Here is a 22,682-nt window from a genome sequence, read left to right on the forward strand (position 1 = left end):
TGGTACTCCAGATTCTTAGTTCTCACATTTGTGGTCATTGTGCAGGAACTAAGTAAACTCTGCGATATTATCGTTGAGCCACTTAGAGATCGCATTGTGACGAGCCTCCTTCAAGCATCACTGGTCAATCTCTTCTCCCTTGTACTAAGGAAACATTTATTTTGGTTTTGTTTTCTGGAAGGATAAATCAAAGGCTCCAGCTATTGCTATTTTCCTGACTCCCTCTCGCCTTTGAGTCTTCGCCACTATTTTTTTTGGATTACCACTTATTTTCTTATTTTTAACTATATTGGTTTAAATTTTCAGGATGGCCTTCTTCGAGTGATACTAGATGGGGGACCATCACGAGTGTTTAGTATGAGTGATTCAAAACTATTAGAAGAAGATTTAGAGGTCTTAAAGGTACTTATAATTCTTAGTCTTTTCAGGACTTGATAAAAGTTCAGTTTGGGGATGTTGGAATTTTAAAATGTTTGAAATTCTTAGGGTCAAGAATCCTCACGAAAACGTTGAGTTGCCTTTGTTTTCTTGAACGTAATGTTTTTTATATTAAAAGACTAATCTCTTATCGATTCCTAGGAATTTTTCATTTCTGGAGGAGATGGTCTTCCACGAGGGGTGGTTGAAAATCTGGTAGCACATGTACGGGATGTAATAAAGTTGCATGGTTATGAGGTTAGTTTTTTCTCTGTTCTGCATTTGTATATGATGGTTCCAAGCAGTGTTTTAAATGCGCCTAGACCCAAGGCACCGCATTCAAGCTTGCACACCATTTTTTTTGGTTGAAAAAAGTTCTAATTTTTAGTGAAAGAAACGTTGAAGCAAGCTATGGATGTTCTTCTTACCATCTCAAATAAAAGCGCTATGGTTTAGAACTTTTCATCATCTTATTAGTTATTATTCAATGTTGATCTATTTGTCTTTTCTTTTCTTTTCTTTGCAACATTTGGAAGTACAAACGTACTTTTGAAGGTATAGGCGTACTTCAAAATTTAGGGGTATTTTTCTTTATAAATTAGCTTTTCTATATCTACTCGGACATATGTTTTTTTTTTTTTTTTTTTTTTTTTTTTTAAAAGAACGCTTCTAAATCTCAGGAAATTAAATGAAAAAAGTAGGGTTATTTTTAGCTACTTTCACCATTCAACAGCAATTGTTATGCAATGTTCCTCAAAGTGCATAAGCGCAATGAACCCTTCTTGTTTTGCAGACCAGAGAATTAATTGAGGATTTGAGAAGTGCTAGTGGGGGACACATCCAGAGCGGCAGACACAAAGCAGGAGCAGATTCCAAAACTTTGTTGAGAATACTGTGTCACAGGAATGATTCTGAAGCCTCCCAATTTCTCAAGAAACAGTACAAGATTCCATCGTCCTCTGCGTAAATTATTATTACCTTGCCCTTTTTTAAATGATGTTTAGAATTTGTTTATTCACTCAGTTTTGTATGAATATTGTGTTTTTCCTTTCCCCTTAGGAAGGAGTTCGCTCTCTCTTTAATCTATTTTTTTCGATAATATTCATGTTGTAATAGTTGATATTCTTGCTTATATTTATTTTGGTCTATTTTGTTCCAGGAATTGTTTGATATTGCCAATAAGGATATTCTTTTTTTCAAATTTCAAATTATGTTTTATGTTTTAAGAAACCAGGGTTGTGGAGTAGTTGAATGAACTTATTTCAACATATATCTTTAATAATTTTTGGGAAACTTTTTTTATTCTCTAGATTTTGAATCTAATTTTTATTTGTTCTAACATTCAAAATATTACACATTTAGTCCTTAAGTTTTAGGTTTCATTTCAACGTAGTTCGTAGGTTTTAAAATGATACAATTTTATCATTGAGATTTGAGTTTTTTTTCAATTAATTCTCTATGTTTCAATATTTACATTTTTTACTTTGATTTTTCATTAAATATTCAATTTCTATTTTTCAAATGACTATCCATTTATTTATAAAATAATTATGTTCTACTATTAAAATTAAAAATAAAATTTTATTTTATAATTATTTTAAATTAATTAATAGACATTGACATTAATGACCGAAATTAAATATTTATTGAAGAATCAAGGTTAGAAGTCAATTTTGAAATCTAGGTTCGAAATTGAAACATAATTTAAATCTCTAGTAAAATTGTGCTGAAACCTAGGGGTTAAATTGAAACTAAATTCAAGGACTAGATTAATGTTTTGAAATTTAGGGTCCAAGTTATTTTTATTTTTTTTTTTCACGCTTGTTACTACTCACTAGTAGGGGTCGAGGTTTGAATTTCTAACATCAAAAGTGAGTAAATGTCTATTATTTTCGGTCAATACTCATGTTGACAAGTTTAACTAATTTGTTTTAGATTAATTCTTCCATCATAGTATTAATATTGAAACTGAATTTAGTTTAGTTGTAGTTGACATGCACTCCTTATCTTAAGGTTGTCAATTCAAATCTCTATCTTCTTGTACGAAAGAAAAATTGTGATATGTGAAATTGAAATCTAGATGGAATTGAGGAATTATTTGAACCAATATTGAATGTGACAGAAAATTAGCTAAAAAAAATATATAGTAACACTTTTTGCTAATGGAAATAAAGGGTATGATATCTTTTTGGTTCTTAGGTTTTGGCTCTAGTTTTTATTTGGCCTCTAGGTTTTAAAATGTTGCACATTTAATCTTAAAGTTTTGAGTTTTGTTTCGATTTAGTCTCTAAGTTTCAAGATGTTATAATTTTACTTTTGAGATTTGAGTTTTGTTTCAATTTGGTCCTTGGACTTCAAGATTTTACATTTTAACCTCAATTTGTTATGAAATATTTACTTTCAATCATTGACTTTAATTTTTAATTATTAATTAAATATAATTAGAAGTGAAATTTTAAATTTAATTTTAAAAATGATAAAAATAGTCAAACTTAATTAATTATAATTTTTTAACGATTTTTAATTTATTAACATTGATTAACTCCAAAAGATGAAAAGTGAGTATTTGGTGAAAAGTTGAGGTTAAAAGTGTAAAGCTTGAAGCATAGGGACTAAATTGAAGCAAAATTCAAATATCAAGGGTAAAATTGTAGCATTTTGAAATCTATGGACTAAATTAAACCAAACTCAAAATTTAAACTAAATGTGTAACATTTTAAAAACCTAGAGACTAAATAAAAATTAAATACAGAATCTCGGGATCAAAAAGATATTTTTCCCTAAAATGAAATAGTAGCAAGTTTTAATAATAGAGAGATGCCTATTGGCAATAATAATAATTATTATAGTAGTAGTGGTGGTAGTAGGGTTTTGAGTTAGTTTTTCTATTTTTTGTATATTTCTCTTTTCTATTTTTTTTTTTTATCAATTGAACTATGTTCATTCTGGTATGTTGCGTAATTATATATTATTTTACGATCACTTCTAAAAACATTCCAAGGCAAAAAGTATTACGTTTACTGATTTAAGAAACAGTTATGTACTTTTTTACATACAAATCTTTAGGTCATTTTAAGAAGAATTATGTATTCATTTTACATGAGGTGAGGGTACAAATGTTTTTAGAAAAACCATAGAATTAATATATAACTAGACGATTGTGCTTCATTGTATTTCAATTTTTGGGATATTACTATTCTTTGGATGGTGACATTAATTTATCAAAATATTTTTAAACGATTAATTAAAATTGAAAATTTGATACAAAATAAAAAGATTAGCAGCTTAAAAGTTGGATATTAAATTATGTGACTTATTAAACAGAAAATTGAAAAGTTAGAAACTTTATAATTTAGAAGTTTATTTGAAAAAAAATAGGCCGCGTTTGGTAACTATTTTACCTTTTTATTTTTGTTTTTGAAAATTAAGCATATGGGTATTACTACTTCCAAATTTCTTTCTTTGTTATTTACTTTTTAACAATGATTTAAGAAATCAAATCAAATTTTGAGAATTAAAAAGTAGTTCTAAAAAAGTTATTTTTATTTTCGGAGTTTAGCTAATAATTCAATCATTGTATTTAAAAAATACGCAAATCGTAATAAGAAATGTGGATTAAATAGACTTATTTAAAAAACAAAAATAAAAATCCAAATGGTTACCAAAAGGGGTCTTAGTAATTAAATTAAATTACAAGTTTAGTGCATAAATATTGAGATTTGTGTCTATTTAGTTCCTTAAAAAATTACTGGATATATTTATTATAAATTTAAATTATATTTTTAATAGAATTCAAACATAATGTTGTTTCTAGTAAGATCGTGATTTTTTAAAAAAAAAATTAAATTTATGAATTAAATTTATAATTTAACGTAGAAAGAGTTTAAAAAAAAAGAAAAAAAATTAAAAAATATCAAATGAATTTAAACTGTAAACTAATAATTATATCAAACTTGCGTAAATATATTGGTGTCGTTTAGAAAATCTTCCCGTTGAACTTAGGTATGATTTTCAAAGTTACTCTAAGGAAATATCGATTGATTTGGATTTTTCACTCGAGATTGAAATTAGAATTACACTTACAGCCCAAATGCCAGAATAGGCAAAGTCATGGTTTCACTTCCACAAGCTTCGCAAAACTAAAACTGAGTACTTGAACTTTAGAGGAGCTTTGAGAGTGAGAACTATGGCGTCGGTAGGAGGAGCTGCCGGTGGAGGCGTTGAGTGGCATGTCAGGCCTCCAAACCCTAAGAACCCGATTGTTTTCTTCGACGTCACCATTGGCACTATCCCTGCCGGTCGTATCAAGATGGAGCTATTCGCCGATATTGCTCCAAAAACCGCCGAGAATTTTCGGTATTCTCACTGCTTTGCTTTGCTTCTTCTTCTTTTTCGTTCTTTGAATTTGTTTACGATTGCTGCGAAGCGATGCGACTTGTTTACTAGTCGAAAAGCCTTTTTTTTTTTTTCCTTTCCTTCTTGGGGAGGGGGGGAGGGGTCGCTGAAGTTTTAGCTTTGTTATGGAATAATGAGTTTGCGTTAGCAGGAAGTTGGAGTTATTGTCAAAGTCTTGATATAATTAAATTTACTAAAATCATCAACTGACTTAATATGGAATAAGAATAGGAGTTCTTGGGTTGGTGTTCGAACTCTCATTTTCTTCTCAGTTAATATTGATTTCTAGGGCCTTCTAAAAATTATCAAGTCTACAACTGGAAAGTGTTAAAGTATTGTCGTCGACTCAACTTTTTGAGTCAACAGGTGATTTAATAGTACTTGTGCTTTATTTCTCCGTTAAATTCCACTTGCTACTCCATTGAGGATTAGGAATTTTTTTTCTTGGTTAAAAGATGGCTGGAAGTATTGTTTTTCTAGGTTGAATTTAATTATATATATATGTATGTATATTATTGCGTGGAGTCATGTAGCTATATGTAATTGTAGCTATCATGTCTCTTCTGGTGAATTTTCTCTGAGTAGTTTTCGCTTGTTTGTACTTATTTCGTTTATTAATAATATGAGTTCATATATTTGGTAGTCAAAGAATCTGGTTTTGATTTCACCTACTTCCTTTAAAAACTAAATTTTTTGGCATTATTTTCCCCATCTCGTTCCATCCCCTAATTCCGATGACTTTGTCTCTGACAGGCAGTTCTGCACTGGAGAATACAGGCAAGTAAAACTTTAACCAGAATTGAACAAGTATTTCTCTATTGGACTTATGGTAGAATTTTTGTGTAGCTTAAGTGTGAGGAAGTCATTAAATAAATAGGTAGGCTTTTTAGTATAATCTTGTTAGGAAGAATCATGCAAGTGATGCAATAGAACTTCTATTGATCTTTTATATTCATCTTCTAATGCTTATATCTGTTTTACAACCATGTATATTTTCTCATTGTCAGCCTATATTTTAAAATAGTTTATTAGACTAGTGTCAACTCAATCACGGATTTGTGAAGAATTTGATGACTTAATTACTTAAATTCTTGTTTCTTAAATTCGTAGAATTGTGCTTCTTTTTCTCATTAAAAAGGCATCAAGCTGGTGACATGTAAATATTGTCAGCATACAAAAGATGCTATGAGGTTTGTTCTCAAAGAAAAACTTTTCAACTGGTTAAAGTTCAAAGTTAAAATAATCAGGAAACCTCAACTTACAAGGTATAGAGTTGAGATCCGAAAGGGGGTTTGGGGTTAGCTTTGAACCCCTTCGTCTACCCCTTAGGACTACTAAAATTACACTTTTTTCCCCACAAACTTTTTTGAGTATAATGTCTCTTATAGTATATTAATTTATTGTTGAAGCGAACTTAGAAGGTGAAAGGTAGCCTTTAGCCTTAAGGCTTCTTCAATCCAAGTTTTTTTCATGTTTGGTAAACTTATTTCAACTTTTGGTCTCGATTGACAGGAAAGCTGGATTACCTGTTGGTTATAAGGGGTGCCAATTCCATAGAGTAATCAAGGATTTCATGATTCAAGCTGGTGACTTTGTGAAGGTAATAATCGAGTCTATTGGCTTGTTTTTTTTGGCATTCTAGGTGTTAACTACATATCTGCATTAGGCATTGATTATTATGTGCTGATGAGAACTCTAAGCAGCATCTATATCCTCATATTTAGTATTCCATGTTCTCTTTCTGTAAACTGCAATGGGAGCAGGAACATAGTTCTTAGAGATTCCCTATCTTGAAAGGCAAAGTGATCAAATCAACCATTTGCAGTTATGTTTCTCCTGCCGTATTTTACATTAGATGAAACTCTTCCATTATTAATGATTATTGATACATTACAGTTTCATAATTGATGTTGACCTTCAGGCATAAGAGTTGTATTTGGTTTTTCTTAGTTTCTTTTGGGACTACTGGATTATTTTGTTGTGCTCATTAGGTAGTCTTCAGGCATAAATTCAATTTCTGTTATTTCAAAAATTTACTTTCAATGTTAGCATAGTTCCTTCTCTTTCCTTATGTCATTGAAACATATCAACTTAGTCATCTTCTTTTGTTCTAAGAAAATCCGTGACTTTTTGCATCGCTTTGTTGCTTACTTCTCATACTGCCTTTCCCCTTATCACATCTATAAGCATTTTATGGTCTCTTTGTTTTGCAGGGTGATGGCAGTGGATGTGTTTCTATTTATGGACATAAATTTGAGGATGAAAATTTTGTTGCTAAACACACTGGACCTGGTTTATTGTCAATGGTATGCTTTCCTGTTGAAATGAGATTTAATGCTTCATTTATGTCAGTGCAATTTGGCATACGTTGTTTAACTTTATCCTCAGTAATATTTGTTTAATTTCATAAATGCACGCACGAATGGTAATATCTTCAGCTAATGTAGAGACCTTCTGCCATCATAATAACATTAAGTCTCTAGATAGGAAACTTTTGGCAAGATGGAAGGTTTACTCTTCCTCCGTTTTTGCACTAGTATATTGACTTGATACAGTGTTTCTTTATATTGAGTTCTTTGGTGGAAAATTATACTCAGCTAGTGGGAAAAGGTTTGATGATATTAGATTAATCAACCACCATGTTTGTTTGTCACAATAACTGATCTGCAATTGCAGCTTTGCTAATATTATAAACTATTGTCTCAGGAATGTCACATTTCACTAATTTTTATGTAGTGTGAATACACACAACTTGTACTTTTATGAACCACTTGCAATGTGTTATTGATGATTGCCTACTTCTTCTTCAGGCAAATAGTGGGCCTGGCACAAATGGATGTCAGGTACTCCAACAACTTCCTCTCTCTCTCTCTCTCATTGTTGTACCCTTCATGAGGACTTTATACATAACAATTCGACTATTCTTATTAATGTTAATTGGATGGTGTTCCGAGAAACTGCTAGTACCTGGGTTGGCATGGAAATCTAATCCCTCCTTTGATATATCCCTTTGGAATAATGTTTATTTTCCAAAGAATTTTAAATTTTTAACTACAATATGTTCTCATGATTCTGGACCTCTATGTGTTGTTCAGAGTTATTTAGATGAGATATGAATCAAACCTCCGCTCCCACATAATTTCTAAGTCTTTCTGATTTCCCTTTTTATATCAGTACTAGATAACAACCACATGTTATGAAGCATAGACACGGATACAAATACCAGAAACAGAAACGATTAGATACAGTGATACGTCAATTTCTAAAAAACTAAGATATTGAAACGTTAAAGATACGTTTTCTTTTTTTAAGAAAAATCTAAGATATAGATAAATTTAGCATACAAGTTAATGAAAATAGTATAAAATACAATTCAAACACTAAAATACAATACAAAAAACATCTAAGATGATGAAGTAAAATAGTCAATAAAATGCAATAAAAAAGTGACTTATATTGATCAGAGAAGAAGAAGAAGATTAGAGGGAGAAATATGAAGATAAACGAAGAACTTCGTTGAATTGTTGAAGATATTTAAGTGGGTTATATTTTAGAAGTCTTTGTGGGGACTCAAATGTGAAGATGAAAATTAGATGATATTCTAGGGTTTGGTCTTTTATTTATTTATTTATTTTTAGTTTTGTACTCAAGTAGTGAGCTTTTTAAATAGACTGCCTAGTTTTGGTTGGGAAAGATTAGATGAGTTGCTCATCCTTTTTCTTTATAAAAGGTAAGCATAAAAATAGATATGTCAAATCGCATGTCAGATACGTATCTCGAAAGTATCTGAAAGTATCGGTATCCGATATGCGTCTGATATAAATTCTTTACCTCACATGAAGTATATGTGTTTCATAGGTCCACATGTGCTTTCTGGCCATTCTGATAAGAGGGCTAATATGGATTTAGAAGTTGGAACAATTAGCTGTATTTCAATAATCACAGATGGTGAATACTATCTTGGATGTTATTACAATTGTAGTGTGATGGGTGGTCGATGTGATTTGTTCTGGTGGGCTATTAACTCTTTTAAAGCTGCATTTACATCATTGGGAATGGTATTGTATTTTGTTCTTACATTGATTACCTTTTGCAACAGTTCTTCATTACTTGTGCCAAATGCGATTGGCTTGATAACAAGCACGTGGTCTTTGGGGTATGCTTCAAGTCCTTCAACTTTTTGTAGTATATTTTAGTGGCAATATATTTGTTACTAAAAACATAAGACCGTCTGGTTTAAGAGAATCATATCTTATCCTGGGTTGATCCCTTGGAACGATTCATTGGAGAGAAGCATCTCATTAGTCATTATTGTGATTTTGAATTTAACGAGATGTGTCCCTAGAATGGAAGGTTTCAAGCACTACCATAATCATCCACTATAAAGTACATGTTGCCACAAAGGTGACAATGGGAATTTTGTTTTTGAGTACGTTCACTCCCATTGACTGATTGCCAATTACCGTATGCTAATTTATGCTTAAAGGAATCGGAATTGAGACTTGTGCATTGATCTCACTTTGATGCACCAAATTTCCGTTGATCCCTTTCTTGGAAATCTGTAAATCAAATGATTCCTTGGAATTTCAACTTAGGACGTTTCTATGTACATCAAAAGTGAAGAAGCATTGTGAACGCTAGCCTGGTTTTAATTTATCAGATGATTAATGATCAATGGAACAGTACATGCATATTTTGTGTTGCCTTCCATTTCTATGTTTTGATATGCTTGTGTTCCCTATCTTCATTCATAGTTGTTCCTGTCATTCAATTTTCTTTGAACGTAATTAGTCCCTTATGCTCTGCTTCTTTTAATTTTTGTTTATACTTTATATAAGACACCAGTGACTAGACCTCCTGCTTCATTTTGTAGTCCAGGCAGGAATTCTTCAATCAGTATTTTTCGATTTTTACTTTCCGCTTCCTAGCACAGTAGTCTGAGATGAAATGTAGTTTAATCATCCTTTGGTGATATTCTTGCAGAGGGTGCTGGGTGACGGCCTTTTGGTTGTCAGGAAGATTGAAAATGTAGCTACTGGCCCTAATAACCGACCGAAGCTGGCCTGTGTCATCGCCGAATGTGGTGAAATGTAAATTTAATACTTGGGTTGCAAACTTCTAACGGGGTTATCCAAAACATATTTCTCTAATTGTTTTAGAGTTTGCATTCACTATCACAAAAATAGGTCATCATTTTCAAGGATGTGAATCTGTTTAATACTTCTTTCTTGGCGCAATAGTTTAGCAAAATTGGCAGTGTCATCTTTGCTTGGTGGACATGATCCTCAGATTCAAGACATCGAGCCCCATTCTGATGAGGAGGTTGGGAGCTATTATATTTAATCAAATACGCACCCCGTGAGCTTTATTTAGTTGCAATTTGCCCAAGAATGGACCATACAACTTGAAGTAGACTCATGTCTGCTTAGACATATAAATGTTCTTCCAATTGAACTTCATCGTTTGACATGTTCATGACATGATCGATGACCCTTCCATTCTTGTTATTGCATTGGTTTGAAGAATTATGGGGAAGAAAAGGAAATTATTTTAAATGACAGAACTAAAAATATTTACAACTAACTTATCACAATTTATCACAAATATATTGTGATATTTTACTATTAGATGTAAATATTTTGGTTCATTTTTTTATATTTGAAAACAACCGGAAAGAAACGTACATATCATATTCTATTACTAAAGAACATAACATGTCCGATTTCACCGGGAAGGTTTCTTTTGGGCTTTTATTGTAAAACTAGAAAAACGGTTTATTTGGATGAAGATTAAAGGCTGATGGCCATGTTTTTTCTTTCTTTCTTTCTCCTTCGTTTCAAAATTTAAACTTGTGTGTTTATGCTTGTGGTTTTAGTATATTGGATGCATTTGTTAAAGGAAAAAAAAACTAGGAAAATTGTTTTGAATGGCAAAATTATTGTAAATATTTTCAAATATAGCAAAATCTCATCGTCTATTTGCATCTATCATTGTCTATCATTGATAAACAATAATATTTGCTATATTTATAAATAAGTTTCATTTTTCTATATTTGAAAAATATCAAGAAACTAGTTTTTAAAAATATTTAGAATTTTTTTTAGAGTAAATGTTTTTGTTCATAGGTCGAATCATGTCTAACAAGGTTCAATTTCTCCTAATACACTGTTCCATTGAGGTGTACTAGGTGCCAGGAGTTGGGATACAATTTCATGTTTCATCAAAATAGTCTTGAAATTTTAAATCCATATATTCTTCACCTTGATCAGATCGAAGTGTCTTTATTGTTTTACTGTTTTACTTAATACATTTTCAACTTCAACCTTGTACTCTTTGAACTTTTCAAGGGCTTCAGACTTACGTGGCATTAAGTAAACATACTCGTACCTTGAATAATATCTATGAAGGTGATGAAATATTCAAATCTCCTCTTGCTTTAACATTTATAGGACCACAAAGGTCTAAATGTGCAAGTTTTAAGGGTTATTTGGTTATGTGACATTTTCTAGTAAAAGGCCTCTTAGTCATTTTGCCTGAATTTTCTTTTAACTCACTTAGAAGTCTATTCTTAACTAATCTTTCAATCATATTGAGATTAATATGACTTAATTTTAGGTGCCAAAGTTTTAGGAGAAGCTTTTTGTCTTTTTCTTTGAGTTACAACAGTTCTAAACATTTCAGTATTAAGAAGGGTCTTAGTTGCTAACGGTCTTAGCACATAAAGGTTACTCTCTAAGTTTACGGAACAAATTTCAACACAATTTTTGTAAATAAACGTTTTATTCAATAAAATTTAAAGTATATGATTGTTCTAACAAACTTCACAAAAATCAATTTTCTTTTTAAGTCAAGAACTACATATACATTGCCTAATAAAAAATATGATTTCTTTAAAGGCAAACGGAGTCCTCCTACTGCCATAACTAAGACAACGTGTCTAGTTTCAACTCGCATTGTCATCTCGCTAGTCTCTAGCTGGCGCCAGGAACTAATTCCCTGAAATAAAGAACAAACATGGTTAGTGACATTTGAATCAATTATCCAGGTAGAATCACCATTCTCCACTAAACAAGTTTCCAACACGAGTAAATCATATTTACTTTGTTTGACCTTCTTATTTTATGCCAAATATTTGGAACAATTCCTCTTCTAGTATCCCTCCTAGTTGCAATGGAAACAAATTCCCTTTGAGCAGCAACGAGATTAGCTTTCCTTTGACCTCTTTTCTTCTTCTTCCACTTTTTGGTGTCGGAGGAAGAAGGCGCAGGGTTTGTTCCAGAGGTCGAACCTCTGTAGAAGTTTTTGGAGGACGAGACAACATTTGCCTCACCCTTCAGTTCCTTGACTTTCATCAAGGACTGGTAAGTCTGCAGCTCATTGAGCAAAATGGTCAAGTTGTAGTCAAGCTTGTTCATGACAGCGTTGCTACGGAACTGAAGGAAACTTTCAAGTAAAGTTTTCAAAATGAAGCTAACCTGACTGACTTCATCGATGACAAACCCGTTCATCTTAGCTATATTAAAGTGGACCATCATGTTTAGAACATGTTCACAAACTGATGTCCCTTGTTTTATTCGGGCATTGAAGATGAACTTGAGAGCGTCATGCTTGAGCTATGTGGACGGTTGTCCAAACATTCCTCTCAAGGACTCCATGATCTCATAGGTCATGAGCATAAGCTCACACTTTTTGACCAAAAATTCAGACAAGCTAGTCAAGATATACGCTCGGGGCTTTTCATTCATCTTGACCTATCACTCATATGCCTCCCGAATATTTCGTGCTATATTGGCAGTTGGGACTTGAGGACACACCTCATCCAGGACGAATTACAAGTCATTGATAATGAATACAATATTAATAATGTTTTTTTAGCTCGTATAGTTATCATCGTTTAACTTATCAATGGAAAGTAGGTTTAAAGTAGCGGTCATCATAATGAAATTGTTGAAACCATACAATTTATTTATATTAGTTATTAAATGCATTACCCAATTGAACATCCAATCAATTTAGTAAAAAATCTAGTGTACCCTATGTGACATCTATTTTGTAATGATACTTCAGTGGGCCAGGGTAAAAGCCACTGTAGAATGATCAGTTATCCTTTCACTAAATCGAGACAATATCAACTAATAATTAAATCAGAATAACTCTTATTCCTATAATTATTAGTCACCATTATTTAATCTAAAAATTGTTAACTTACTTAACATCTTCTTGTAAGTGTAACCCTTCATTTTAGATTATAGAGTTCCACCTCAATGAGCCAACCGTAGGAAAAAATTGATTGGGACAAAAATTAAAGCAATCTTGTCCATTTCTGGTGTTTGAGTAAAAATTCATGCAAACACCATCCGTAGGGGGACACAAGCAAAGGTGTCTCGAGGTCGAGTATGAAAGTTTAAAACAAACTAATGAAGAAGATCGTGGAATGTGTTGACATATGTCCCTCTTACTATGGATACTTTCTCCATTCACCTTGTTATTAACCTATGCAAACACCACCCATAGAGGGACACAAGCAAAGGTGCCTCGAGGTCAAACATAGACCTCATGATGTGAATTATATAGGAGAAACGTGAAAAGAAATTGAAGTATCATATAGAATATTTTCCTCCATTGAGTATTCTACCTAGGGTTGATTAACTTAGGAAAATTCGTCAAATAATTTTCTATTATGTGTTTTTTAACTTTGCCCAAAATAACATTTACGTTGGATAGTTTAACAATGTTGACTATTGTTCATTAAACACTTTAACAAACTTTAAATATTCATTTCATGCTTGTAACAAAACTATCTAATTCACCTTCCAGGTTAGTTCTCATGAAGAGGTATTTCGTTTTCATCAGCTTAATACCCCAGCCTAGATAGAATTATCCTAAGACAAAGGTCTCTTATAAATACATTTGTTATACATTTAATCTTTTATTCAAAGTCAATTTAATTCTATTAAATTGAATTAAAAGATAAAACCTATTTCGATTCGAATTAGAAATTTATTAAACTATTTAAAAAAAAAATTAACCAATGTTAGCATGCAACTCTTTATTATAGATTTTATTTCTAATTTTATTTAACTTATAACTATTATAAAGATTAAATAAAACAATTAAAACCTATACATGCATTTGATGACATATTTTAAAAATTATAACAATTATAGTTTACTAAAGTGGTGTCATGCATCATGCAATTGAAAGGATTGAATCCCAAGCAAAAGTGCATGAATGGCGTACGAATTTAATTTCAATTTGAGATACAATCAGAAAATATAGAGAAGAATTAAAATACACGATACATTTACTCAAGATTCAGCATGCTAGAGAGGAGAAGAGAAAGAAATTCTAGTTACCCTTGTAGAATACACAATCTTCTCGAATCCTCTCCCGGTCTCACGAATGGCAACGTTCCCAGCCTTACCTCCATGAACGCAACAATGGCAGCAACAAAAAAGACACCACCATAAGGACTTCCTCGTTATTCTCTAGGACGAGAATCATTGCGGAGTTATGGGCTTACTATGATTAATTTGTGGAGAAGGGAACATATGATTTTTGTAAGAGAAATTACTTGGGAATTTTTCAGAGAGCTTTTCCCAAGGGAAGTCACACATATGAATCAAGAGGAGGAAGAAGAAGATAATCTCTCCTTTGTAAAAAGGTTGTAGGTTATTGTTGGGAGATAAAAAAGAGGAAGTTATACAAAAGTAACTTCCTTTATAATCATTTAAAAAACAAAAGAAATAAATAATATTTTGAATATTAAATAAAAATATATCATAACTAACTTTATTATATATTAATAAAACTATATGTTATATTACATATAACATATAACCTATGTTATATCACATATAATATAACCTATAGTTTATTGATCTCTCATATAACCTATAGAATGAATATGAATCACATTCAAATATTTTTTCTCCCATTAAATTATAATGTATCATATACATTATATCTTATATGAATCAAATTCATATTATAATATTTGATTCATATTCAAATATTTATTTCTCTCATTAAAAATTTATATTATAATGTATTGTATACATTATATTAATTATATCTCACATATATATACATATATCACATACATTACATTAATATATCTTATAAAATACATTCCATTTAATTAATTTGAACAATTCAAATTAATCTAAAATTAATTCTATTTTCATTAATCCTAATTGAGTTAACGAGGGGACCTTATGAACCTATAGATTGAAGCTTCAATGATACTTGATTAATTAATTAAACTCATTAATTAAATTAATCATTCTTTTGTTAACTAACGGTCACTCCACTAAAGACCGACAACTGCACTCTTCACACTACAGATATATTTCTGTGTCCATTGAATATAACCAATCAACAATGCGTTGACCCTTCACAAATTGCTCGTAAGTACAGTTAGGCCAAAATTACCATTTTGCCTCTATAGTTACATCTAACATTTTAAGTATCGTTGATCCTTCTAATGAACAATTAGTTATAGTCAAACTATAACTAAACCCCTCTCGGGCTAATGAGAGGGTGAGGTCTCATTGTCCAAGACCTAGAATCAACTACTAAAGGAACAATTTCTCTACTTGCCCTACTAATAAGGAATGAGTGAATTTCTTCTTGTGTAGCTACGTTCCCAACTCCCCAATCAAATGAATCCTCAAAATGGTAGACATATTGAAGCGGTGAATCTGGCCACTCTCACCCCATGCAAATCAAAGGACCACCCTCATAGGCAGGAGTTCATAACTCACTCAGGATTCAAGTCAAGTCACCTATGGTTGTTCTGATGAAATGCAAGTCTCTTCTAGAAACGATGTTATAAAGAGAGACTATTGATTTCGTGGTCTGATCTTATACAAACTCTTTGTATAGGATACCTCCACTCACGTGTCTCCACATGAATGATCAATATTAGATCATTTGTAATACTTTACAATACTTGTAATAACTACAAAGTAGGTCGTATCCGTAGTATCACTAGGATAAGGTACCCAACCTTATTCATCTACTACAGACTGTTTAGGTAATTACCAGTATGATTCACCTTTATGTCTCCACATATATGTTTAAGCTACATAAAATAACATAGGATCTTAGTTATATTGGATTGAGTCATTGCACATAAAATAAAAAAATAATTTATTTACAACAATTTGTTTACAGAGGTTTACAAGCAACAAGAATACAAGAGATTTAGGACACCAATCCCAACAATCTCCCACTTGTCCTAAAGCTAGTGGAGAGGAGTACAATACAAATAAAGTACAAAATACAATAAACTAGGGCATACACTATACCTTAGTAACATCTCCCACTTGGCCTAGATAATATGCCGCATAACCCGTAGACCCAAACTTATTAGATGACCCTTGAATACTTTAGCTGTGAGAGCCTTCGTAAACGGATCAACAATGTTGTAATCCAAAGCAATCTTCATGACAATCATGTCACCTCGTTGCACAATCTTCGGAATCAAGTGATATTTCCTCTCGATGTGTTTGCCTCTCTTATGACTCTTAGGTTCCTTAGAATTTTCCATAGCACTACTATTATCACAAGAAAATGTTATGGACAAAGACATACTTGGAACGACTTCAAATCATTAAGGAACTTCCTTAGCTAAACAGCCTCTTTAGCAGCTTTACAAGTAGCTACATATTTAGCTTCTATAGTGGAGTCCGTGATGCATCCTTGCTTAATGCTTCGCCAGACTATAGCTCCTCCATTCAGAGTAAACATTGACCCTGATATGGATTTCCTATAATCTCGATCAGTTTGAAAGTCGGAGTCTATGTATCCTATAAAGATCAAATCCTTAGCTCCATACACAAGCATAAAATCTCTCGTTCTTCGTAGATACTTGAGAATTTTTTTGGCTGTTGTCCAATGATCTAACCTAGATTGGATTGATATCTACTAACAATCCCTATTACATTGCAAATGTCAGGTCTGATACATAACATTGCATACATAAGGTTGCCAATAGCCAACGCACAAAGAATTCGTCTCATTGCCTCAACCTCTTGAGGAGTCTTAGGACACTACTCCTTAGACAATACAATTCCATGCTTAAAAGATAATAACCCCTTCTTGGAATTATGCATCGAATATCTAACAAACATCTTGTCAATATACGATGCTTGAGACAAGGCCAATGTTTTGTTCTTACGATCCTTGATATCTGGATCCTTAGAACAAATTGTTCCTCACTCAAATTTTTCATTTGGAATTGGGTGGCTAGCCATTTATTTATATCTGTTAGTAAGCCTACATCATTCCTAATTAATAGGATATCATCCACATACAATACAAGGAAAACTACTAAACTGTTGATGATTTTCTTGTAAACACAAGGCTCATTAACATTCTGATCAAAGCCAATAAGATTTGATCACAGTATTTTCCAAGATTGAGATGCTTGTTTCAGTCCATAAATGGACCAATTAAGCTTGGAAACCTTTTGCTCTTGACCTTGCTCAATGAATCCCTCTGGTTGATTCATGTAGATGGTCTCTTCAAGACTACCATTTAAAAAGGCAATTTTGATGTCCATTTGCCATATCTCATAGTCATAATATGTGATTATGAACAAGGGAATTCTTATATACTTTAACATGACAACGGGTGAGAAAGTTTCTTCATAGTTCACTCCCTCAACCTAAGTAAATCTCTTTGCCACTAGTCTAGCTTTAAAGGTCTATACCTTTCCTTCTACACCCATTTTTCTCTTAAAGATCCACTTGCAACCTATAGGTTTTACCCCATTAGGTTGATCTACAAGCTCCCAAACAAAATTGAAGTACATAGACTCCATTTCTTGATTCATGGCTTTAACTAATTCATCCTTGTCAACATCTTCCATTGTTTGCTTGTAAGACAATGGATCCTCAACTCTATAATTAGATATGATGTCTTGGGCTTCTGTTAAACCCATGTAGCGAACAGGTGGCTTCATAACCCTCCTATTACGTCGAGGCAACCTCAACTCTTAAAATGGATGTACTTGACGAGATGAACCAACATCAACAACCTTTGTTGATGTACTAGCCTCTTCAACAACTCTTGTTGAAATCTCAGTAGGATCATTATAAATCTCACTTAAGACTATTTTGCTTCGTGGTTTGTGGTCCCTCATGTGGTCTTCTTCCAAAAAGGTAGCATTTGTCGACATAAACATTTTGTTCTCATTTGGATCAAAGAAGTACCTACCTCTCGTCTCCTTGGGGTAGCCTACAAATAGGTATACTCTCGAACAAGGTTCCAAATTTTTGTGATTTGTCATGAGCATATGAGCTAGACATCCCCAAACCTTGAAGTGGCATAAACTACCTTTACGATGTCTTCATAGTTCAAAAGATGTTTCAGAAACACTCTTTGAGGGCACGTTGTTCAAGATATAAACAGCAATCTCCACTGTATATCCCCAGAATGAGTCAGGAGGTTGAGCATAGCTCATCATAGACCAAACTATGTCTAACAGGGTTCTATTTCTCCTTTTTGATACATCATTCTACTGAGGTGTATTGGGAGCTGAGAGATGGGATGTAATTCCATGTTCTATCAAATAGTTCTGAAATCTTAAGTCCATATATTCTCCACCACGATCAGATTGTAATGTTTTTATCTTTTTACCTAACAAGCTTTCAAACTCAATCTTATACTCCTTGAACTCTTCAAGTGCTTTAGACTTATGTTGCATTAGGTAAAGGTACTCGTATCTTGAGTAATCATTTATGAAAGAGATGAAATATTCATACTTTTCTCTTGCTTTTACATTCATCGGACCATAGAGCTTTAAATGTACAAGCTCCAAGACTTCTTTGGCTCTATAACCTTTTCTAGTAAAAGGCCATTTTGTCATCTTGCCTTCAAGGATGACTCACATATAGGTAAAGAGTTTTCTTCTAAACCATTTAGAAGTCTACTTTTAACCAATCTTTCAATCCTATTGAGATTAATGTGACATAACCTTAGATGCCAAAGGTGGGATTTTTTTTTAGGAGAAACTCTTGGTCTTTTAGTAGTTGTTATCATTCTGAACATTTTAGTATTTAGAACTACCTTTGTAACTAACAACCTTAATACATATAAGTTACTTTTTATTGAAGCAAAACCTATCTCCATTTTGTTCTTAAAAATAAACACTTTATTTTCAGAGAAGGAAAGAGAATACTTTTGTTCAATCAAATAAGAAACAGACATTAAGTTCTCTTGATATTAGGAACTACATATACGTCATCTAATAACATATATTGTTACTTGTCTAAAAATAACTTGAGTCTGCCTACAGTAACATCTGAAACGGCTTCATCAGTACCAACTCGAAGAATCATCTCTCCAGCTTCCAACTGTCTCCAAGAATTAAATCTCTGATAGGAAGAACATACGTGATTAATAGCCCCTGAATTGACTATCCAGAACCATTATTCTCGACTAAGCACGTCTTCAGGACAAGTAAATCAGATTTACTGTCATTGGATTTCTTCCTTTTCCGAAGAGTAGTGGGGTTAACTTGATACCCTTCATCATAAACTCCAAGTTTTATCCCAGAAGACGAACCTCTTTGATAAACTTCACTAGAGTTGACAATATTTGACTTTTTTTTACTAGCCTCTTGACATTCAATATGGACTGAAGTTCATTTAGGGAACTGACATTACTAGTTTTGTCAAAATTAACCTCATCCTACTTGAATTGTGAGAACTCTCGCTCACACAATTCTTGTATTGATTGCATGATCTGAAGTGTAGTGACTATGCTCTCAAATCTTTTGGCTAAGATATTAGGTACGTTCGCCAAAATGTAAACTCGAGCCTTATCATTGGCCTTTGTCCACTTTTCATGTGCATCACAAACACTTTGTGTTGCATTAGGGGTTGAGACTGAAGGACATTCCTCAGTCAAAAAGAAGTTAAGGTCATCAACCACGAAAATAGTTTTAATTTAACTTTTCCAAGTTGTATAATTAGTTCCAGTAAAAAATGTAGAAGCAAACAATAGAAAATTTGTGCTTGACATTTTGATGAATTAAAAATTTTAATCTATATTAGATTTTAGCAAAACTCCAATAGATCCAATTAATTTTACCAAAATTTTAATAAACCCCAATTAACATATAATTTGCAATGATGCTTCAGTGATTTAGAACAAAAAGCCACCGAAGGATGGTAAGTTACCTTTTCATTGAACTGAGATACTCTGAACCAATCATTACACAAAAATAACTCTTTTTCCTATAATAATTAGTCACCATTGATTTGGTCAAGAAATCATTAACATGCTTAACAATTTCTGTAAATGTGACTCTCCATTTTAGACCGTAGAGTTTTGCCTTGATGATCCAATCGAAGTAAAAAATCGATTGGGACAAAAACTAAAGTGGTCCTATCTGTTTATGGAGTTCGCCATGATATTGACCTAATGCACAAACCATCTGAAGGGGGACGCTCCCAAGACACCTCGAGGTCGTGCAAAAAGGTCTCACAATGCAAAGCAATGAAGGAGACATTAGGCACATTGACACACATCTTTCTCCCACTTACTATAAATACTTTCTCTATTCACCTTGATATTGACCCATGCAAACACCATCCAAAGGGGGACGCTCCGAGGGCACCTCAAGGCCAAGCATGAGTCTCATGATTTGAATGTTAAGGGAGAAACATGAGAGGAAAAATTGACGTATCAAATACACCTTTTTCCTCCCACTAAGCATTTAAAACCTAGGATTTATTACTTAGATAAATTCGGCTAAATAATTTATCTAAGTGATTGTTAACTTTACCCAATATAACTCTTACATTGGATAATTAAATAATAATGATTTTTATTTATTAAACACTTTAATAAACCATAAGCATTCATTGCATGTTTATTACAAATTTATCTAATTCGCCTTCCATGTCAATTCCCTGATAGGAGTGTTCTGTTTCTATCACCTTAAATACCTCATCCTGGACATAACCTTCCTTAGACAAAAGTCCCTTATAAATAAATTTGTTACAAATTTAATCTTTTATTCAAATCCAATTTAATCATATTAAATGGAATTAAAAGATTAAACCTATTTTTAATCATATCAAAAATTTTATTAACATAGGTCTAATGGTGAAATCAATTCTAAACTATTTAAAGTCGATTTTAACCTATGTTAGCATGCAACTATTTATGATAGATTTTAAATCTAATTTCATTCAACTTATAACAATTATAAAGCTTAAGAAAACAAGTAAAACCTATACATGCATCTAATGACATACTTTAAAAATTATAATAATTATAATTTTACTAAACTGATGTCATGCTTCATCATTCCATTTCCATTAACACATACATAACAATTATATAATAAAATAACAAAAATTAAATAACATTCATCCATCTAAACTATATATTATAACAATTATAATATAAATGATGCATGGACATGTTATTAATGCATGTTATCATATCATATAACTCTTATATAAATGATGCATGATCTTGCTTTTCATTAATAATATAACTCTTATATTAAATTAATGAAACTATATTAAACATGTATTCATAATATAATTCTTATATTAAAAAAAGTACATAAACATGTTGAATAGTCACATAACTATATAATATAACACTTATATTAAATATGATGTATGAATAATGTTAATCCAATGTGGGATTTTTAAATAAAATTATATGACATACAATATAACATATATTTAATTTAACCATACATCAAATGCAAAAGTAAATTAAACAGCAAATTGGATCGAATTTTGGCACCATTAAAATTAATTACATTAGTACAACTATTTTGTATTAATCTAATTAATTAAAATAAATAAAAGGCATAAATACAAGGAAAAATTGCTGCCCCAAAAGTTGGAGGAAGACAAACTCGTGACTACATGAATGGACTGCACGTGTGCCTCAGCTTCAAAGTGTCACAACGCTGTACCTTAGCGTCGCGACGGTACGGAAAAAACTAGCATTCCGCTTCGCGTCAAAGCACAAAAATGCATCGATTTCTTTCGTTCTTCATCCTGATCCTTAACAACTCTTGCCAACACCGAGAGTCGGACTTACAGACTCGATAGCAGTAAGATAAATGCCCAAAACAATGGACTCTTTACAACTTTAATCAATATTAAAGCAACAAATATAAGGTGCCAAGACCAAAAACATCCAATTGCAAACCACATTCCAAAATTACAGAATTATATATCACATCCATACATTCACAATGCAGAACAAAAATCCCACCTAAACTTTTATTTTCGCAACAAATTGGGAAATTAAAATCGTATAACCTGACTCTAATACCAATTGAAGGGATTGAATCTCAAGCAAAAACGTGTGAATGTTGTACGAATTTAATTTCAATTCGAGATACAACCAGAAAATATAAAACAATTAAAATACAAAATAAACATACTCAAAATTCAACATGCTAGAGAGGAAAAGAGAAAGAAATTCTACTTATCCTTGTAAAATATACAATCTTCTTGAATCCTCTCCCGGCCTCACAAATGGCAACGTTTCCGGTCTTACCTCCATGAATGCAACAATGGCAGGAAAAAAAACGACACCACCACAAGGACTTCCTCGTTATTCTCTTGGGTGAGAATCACCGTGAGTTGTAAGCTCGCTATGATTAATTTGTAGAGAAGGGAACAAATGATTTTTGTAAGAGAAATCACTTGGAATTTTTCACAGAGAGCTTTTACTAGGGGGAGTCAAACGTGAATCAAAAGGAGGTAGAAGATGATAATCTCTCATCTATAAAAAAACGTGGGAGGATATTGTTGAAAAATAAAAGGGGAAGTTATGCCCAAATAACTTCCTTGTATAATTATTTTTTAAAAAAATTAAAT

At 32.2% G+C, this 22,682-nt stretch overlaps 2 protein-coding genes across 3 annotated transcripts in view; both read left to right on the top strand.

Moving 5' to 3' along the window:
• LOC120081265 (protein unc-13 homolog) overlaps positions 1-1,614 on the top strand; it is a 70,901-nt gene extending 69,287 nt beyond the window's left edge. For both annotated transcript variants that reach the window (XM_039035992.1, XM_039035993.1), the window contains 4 exons: positions 46-123; positions 307-402; positions 580-675; positions 1,211-1,614. In XM_039035992.1, the coding sequence (XP_038891920.1) occupies positions 46-123; positions 307-402; positions 580-675; positions 1,211-1,384 (444 nt within the window). In that variant the 3' untranslated portion in view covers positions 1,385-1,614. The remainder of the gene's footprint in view (positions 1-45; positions 124-306; positions 403-579; positions 676-1,210) is intronic.
• Positions 1,615-4,502: 2,888 nt separating this feature from the next.
• On the top strand, positions 4,503-10,287 carry LOC120080818 (peptidyl-prolyl cis-trans isomerase CYP22). Its single transcript, XM_039035468.1, has 7 exons — positions 4,503-4,773; positions 5,566-5,589; positions 6,325-6,412; positions 7,026-7,118; positions 7,623-7,655; positions 8,912-8,968; positions 9,796-10,287. The coding sequence occupies exons 1-7, from the start codon at positions 4,604-4,606 to the stop codon at positions 9,904-9,906; spliced, it is 576 nt and encodes a 191-aa protein (XP_038891396.1). The 5' UTR covers positions 4,503-4,603; the 3' UTR covers positions 9,907-10,287.
• Positions 10,288-22,682: the final 12,395 nt, after the last annotated feature.

This window comes from Benincasa hispida, chromosome 7, assembly GCF_009727055.1.
Source record: "Benincasa hispida cultivar B227 chromosome 7, ASM972705v1, whole genome shotgun sequence".
In the NCBI taxonomy this organism is placed as follows: Eukaryota; Viridiplantae; Streptophyta; class Magnoliopsida; order Cucurbitales; family Cucurbitaceae; genus Benincasa; species Benincasa hispida.

Bases quoted from the DNA above. Each gene is read 5' to 3' on its own strand.
- LOC120080818 (XM_039035468.1), top strand. From the start codon at position 4,604: ATGGCGTCGGTAGGAGGAGCTGCCGGTGGAGGCGTTGAGTGGCATGTC. The intron at 5,590-6,324 runs GCAAGTAAAACT...CTCGATTGACAG, and splicing joins TTCTGCACTGGAGAATACAG to GAAAGCTGGATTACCTGTTG. The intron at 7,119-7,622 runs GTATGCTTTCCT...CTTCTTCTTCAG, and splicing joins GACCTGGTTTATTGTCAATG to GCAAATAGTGGGCCTGGCAC.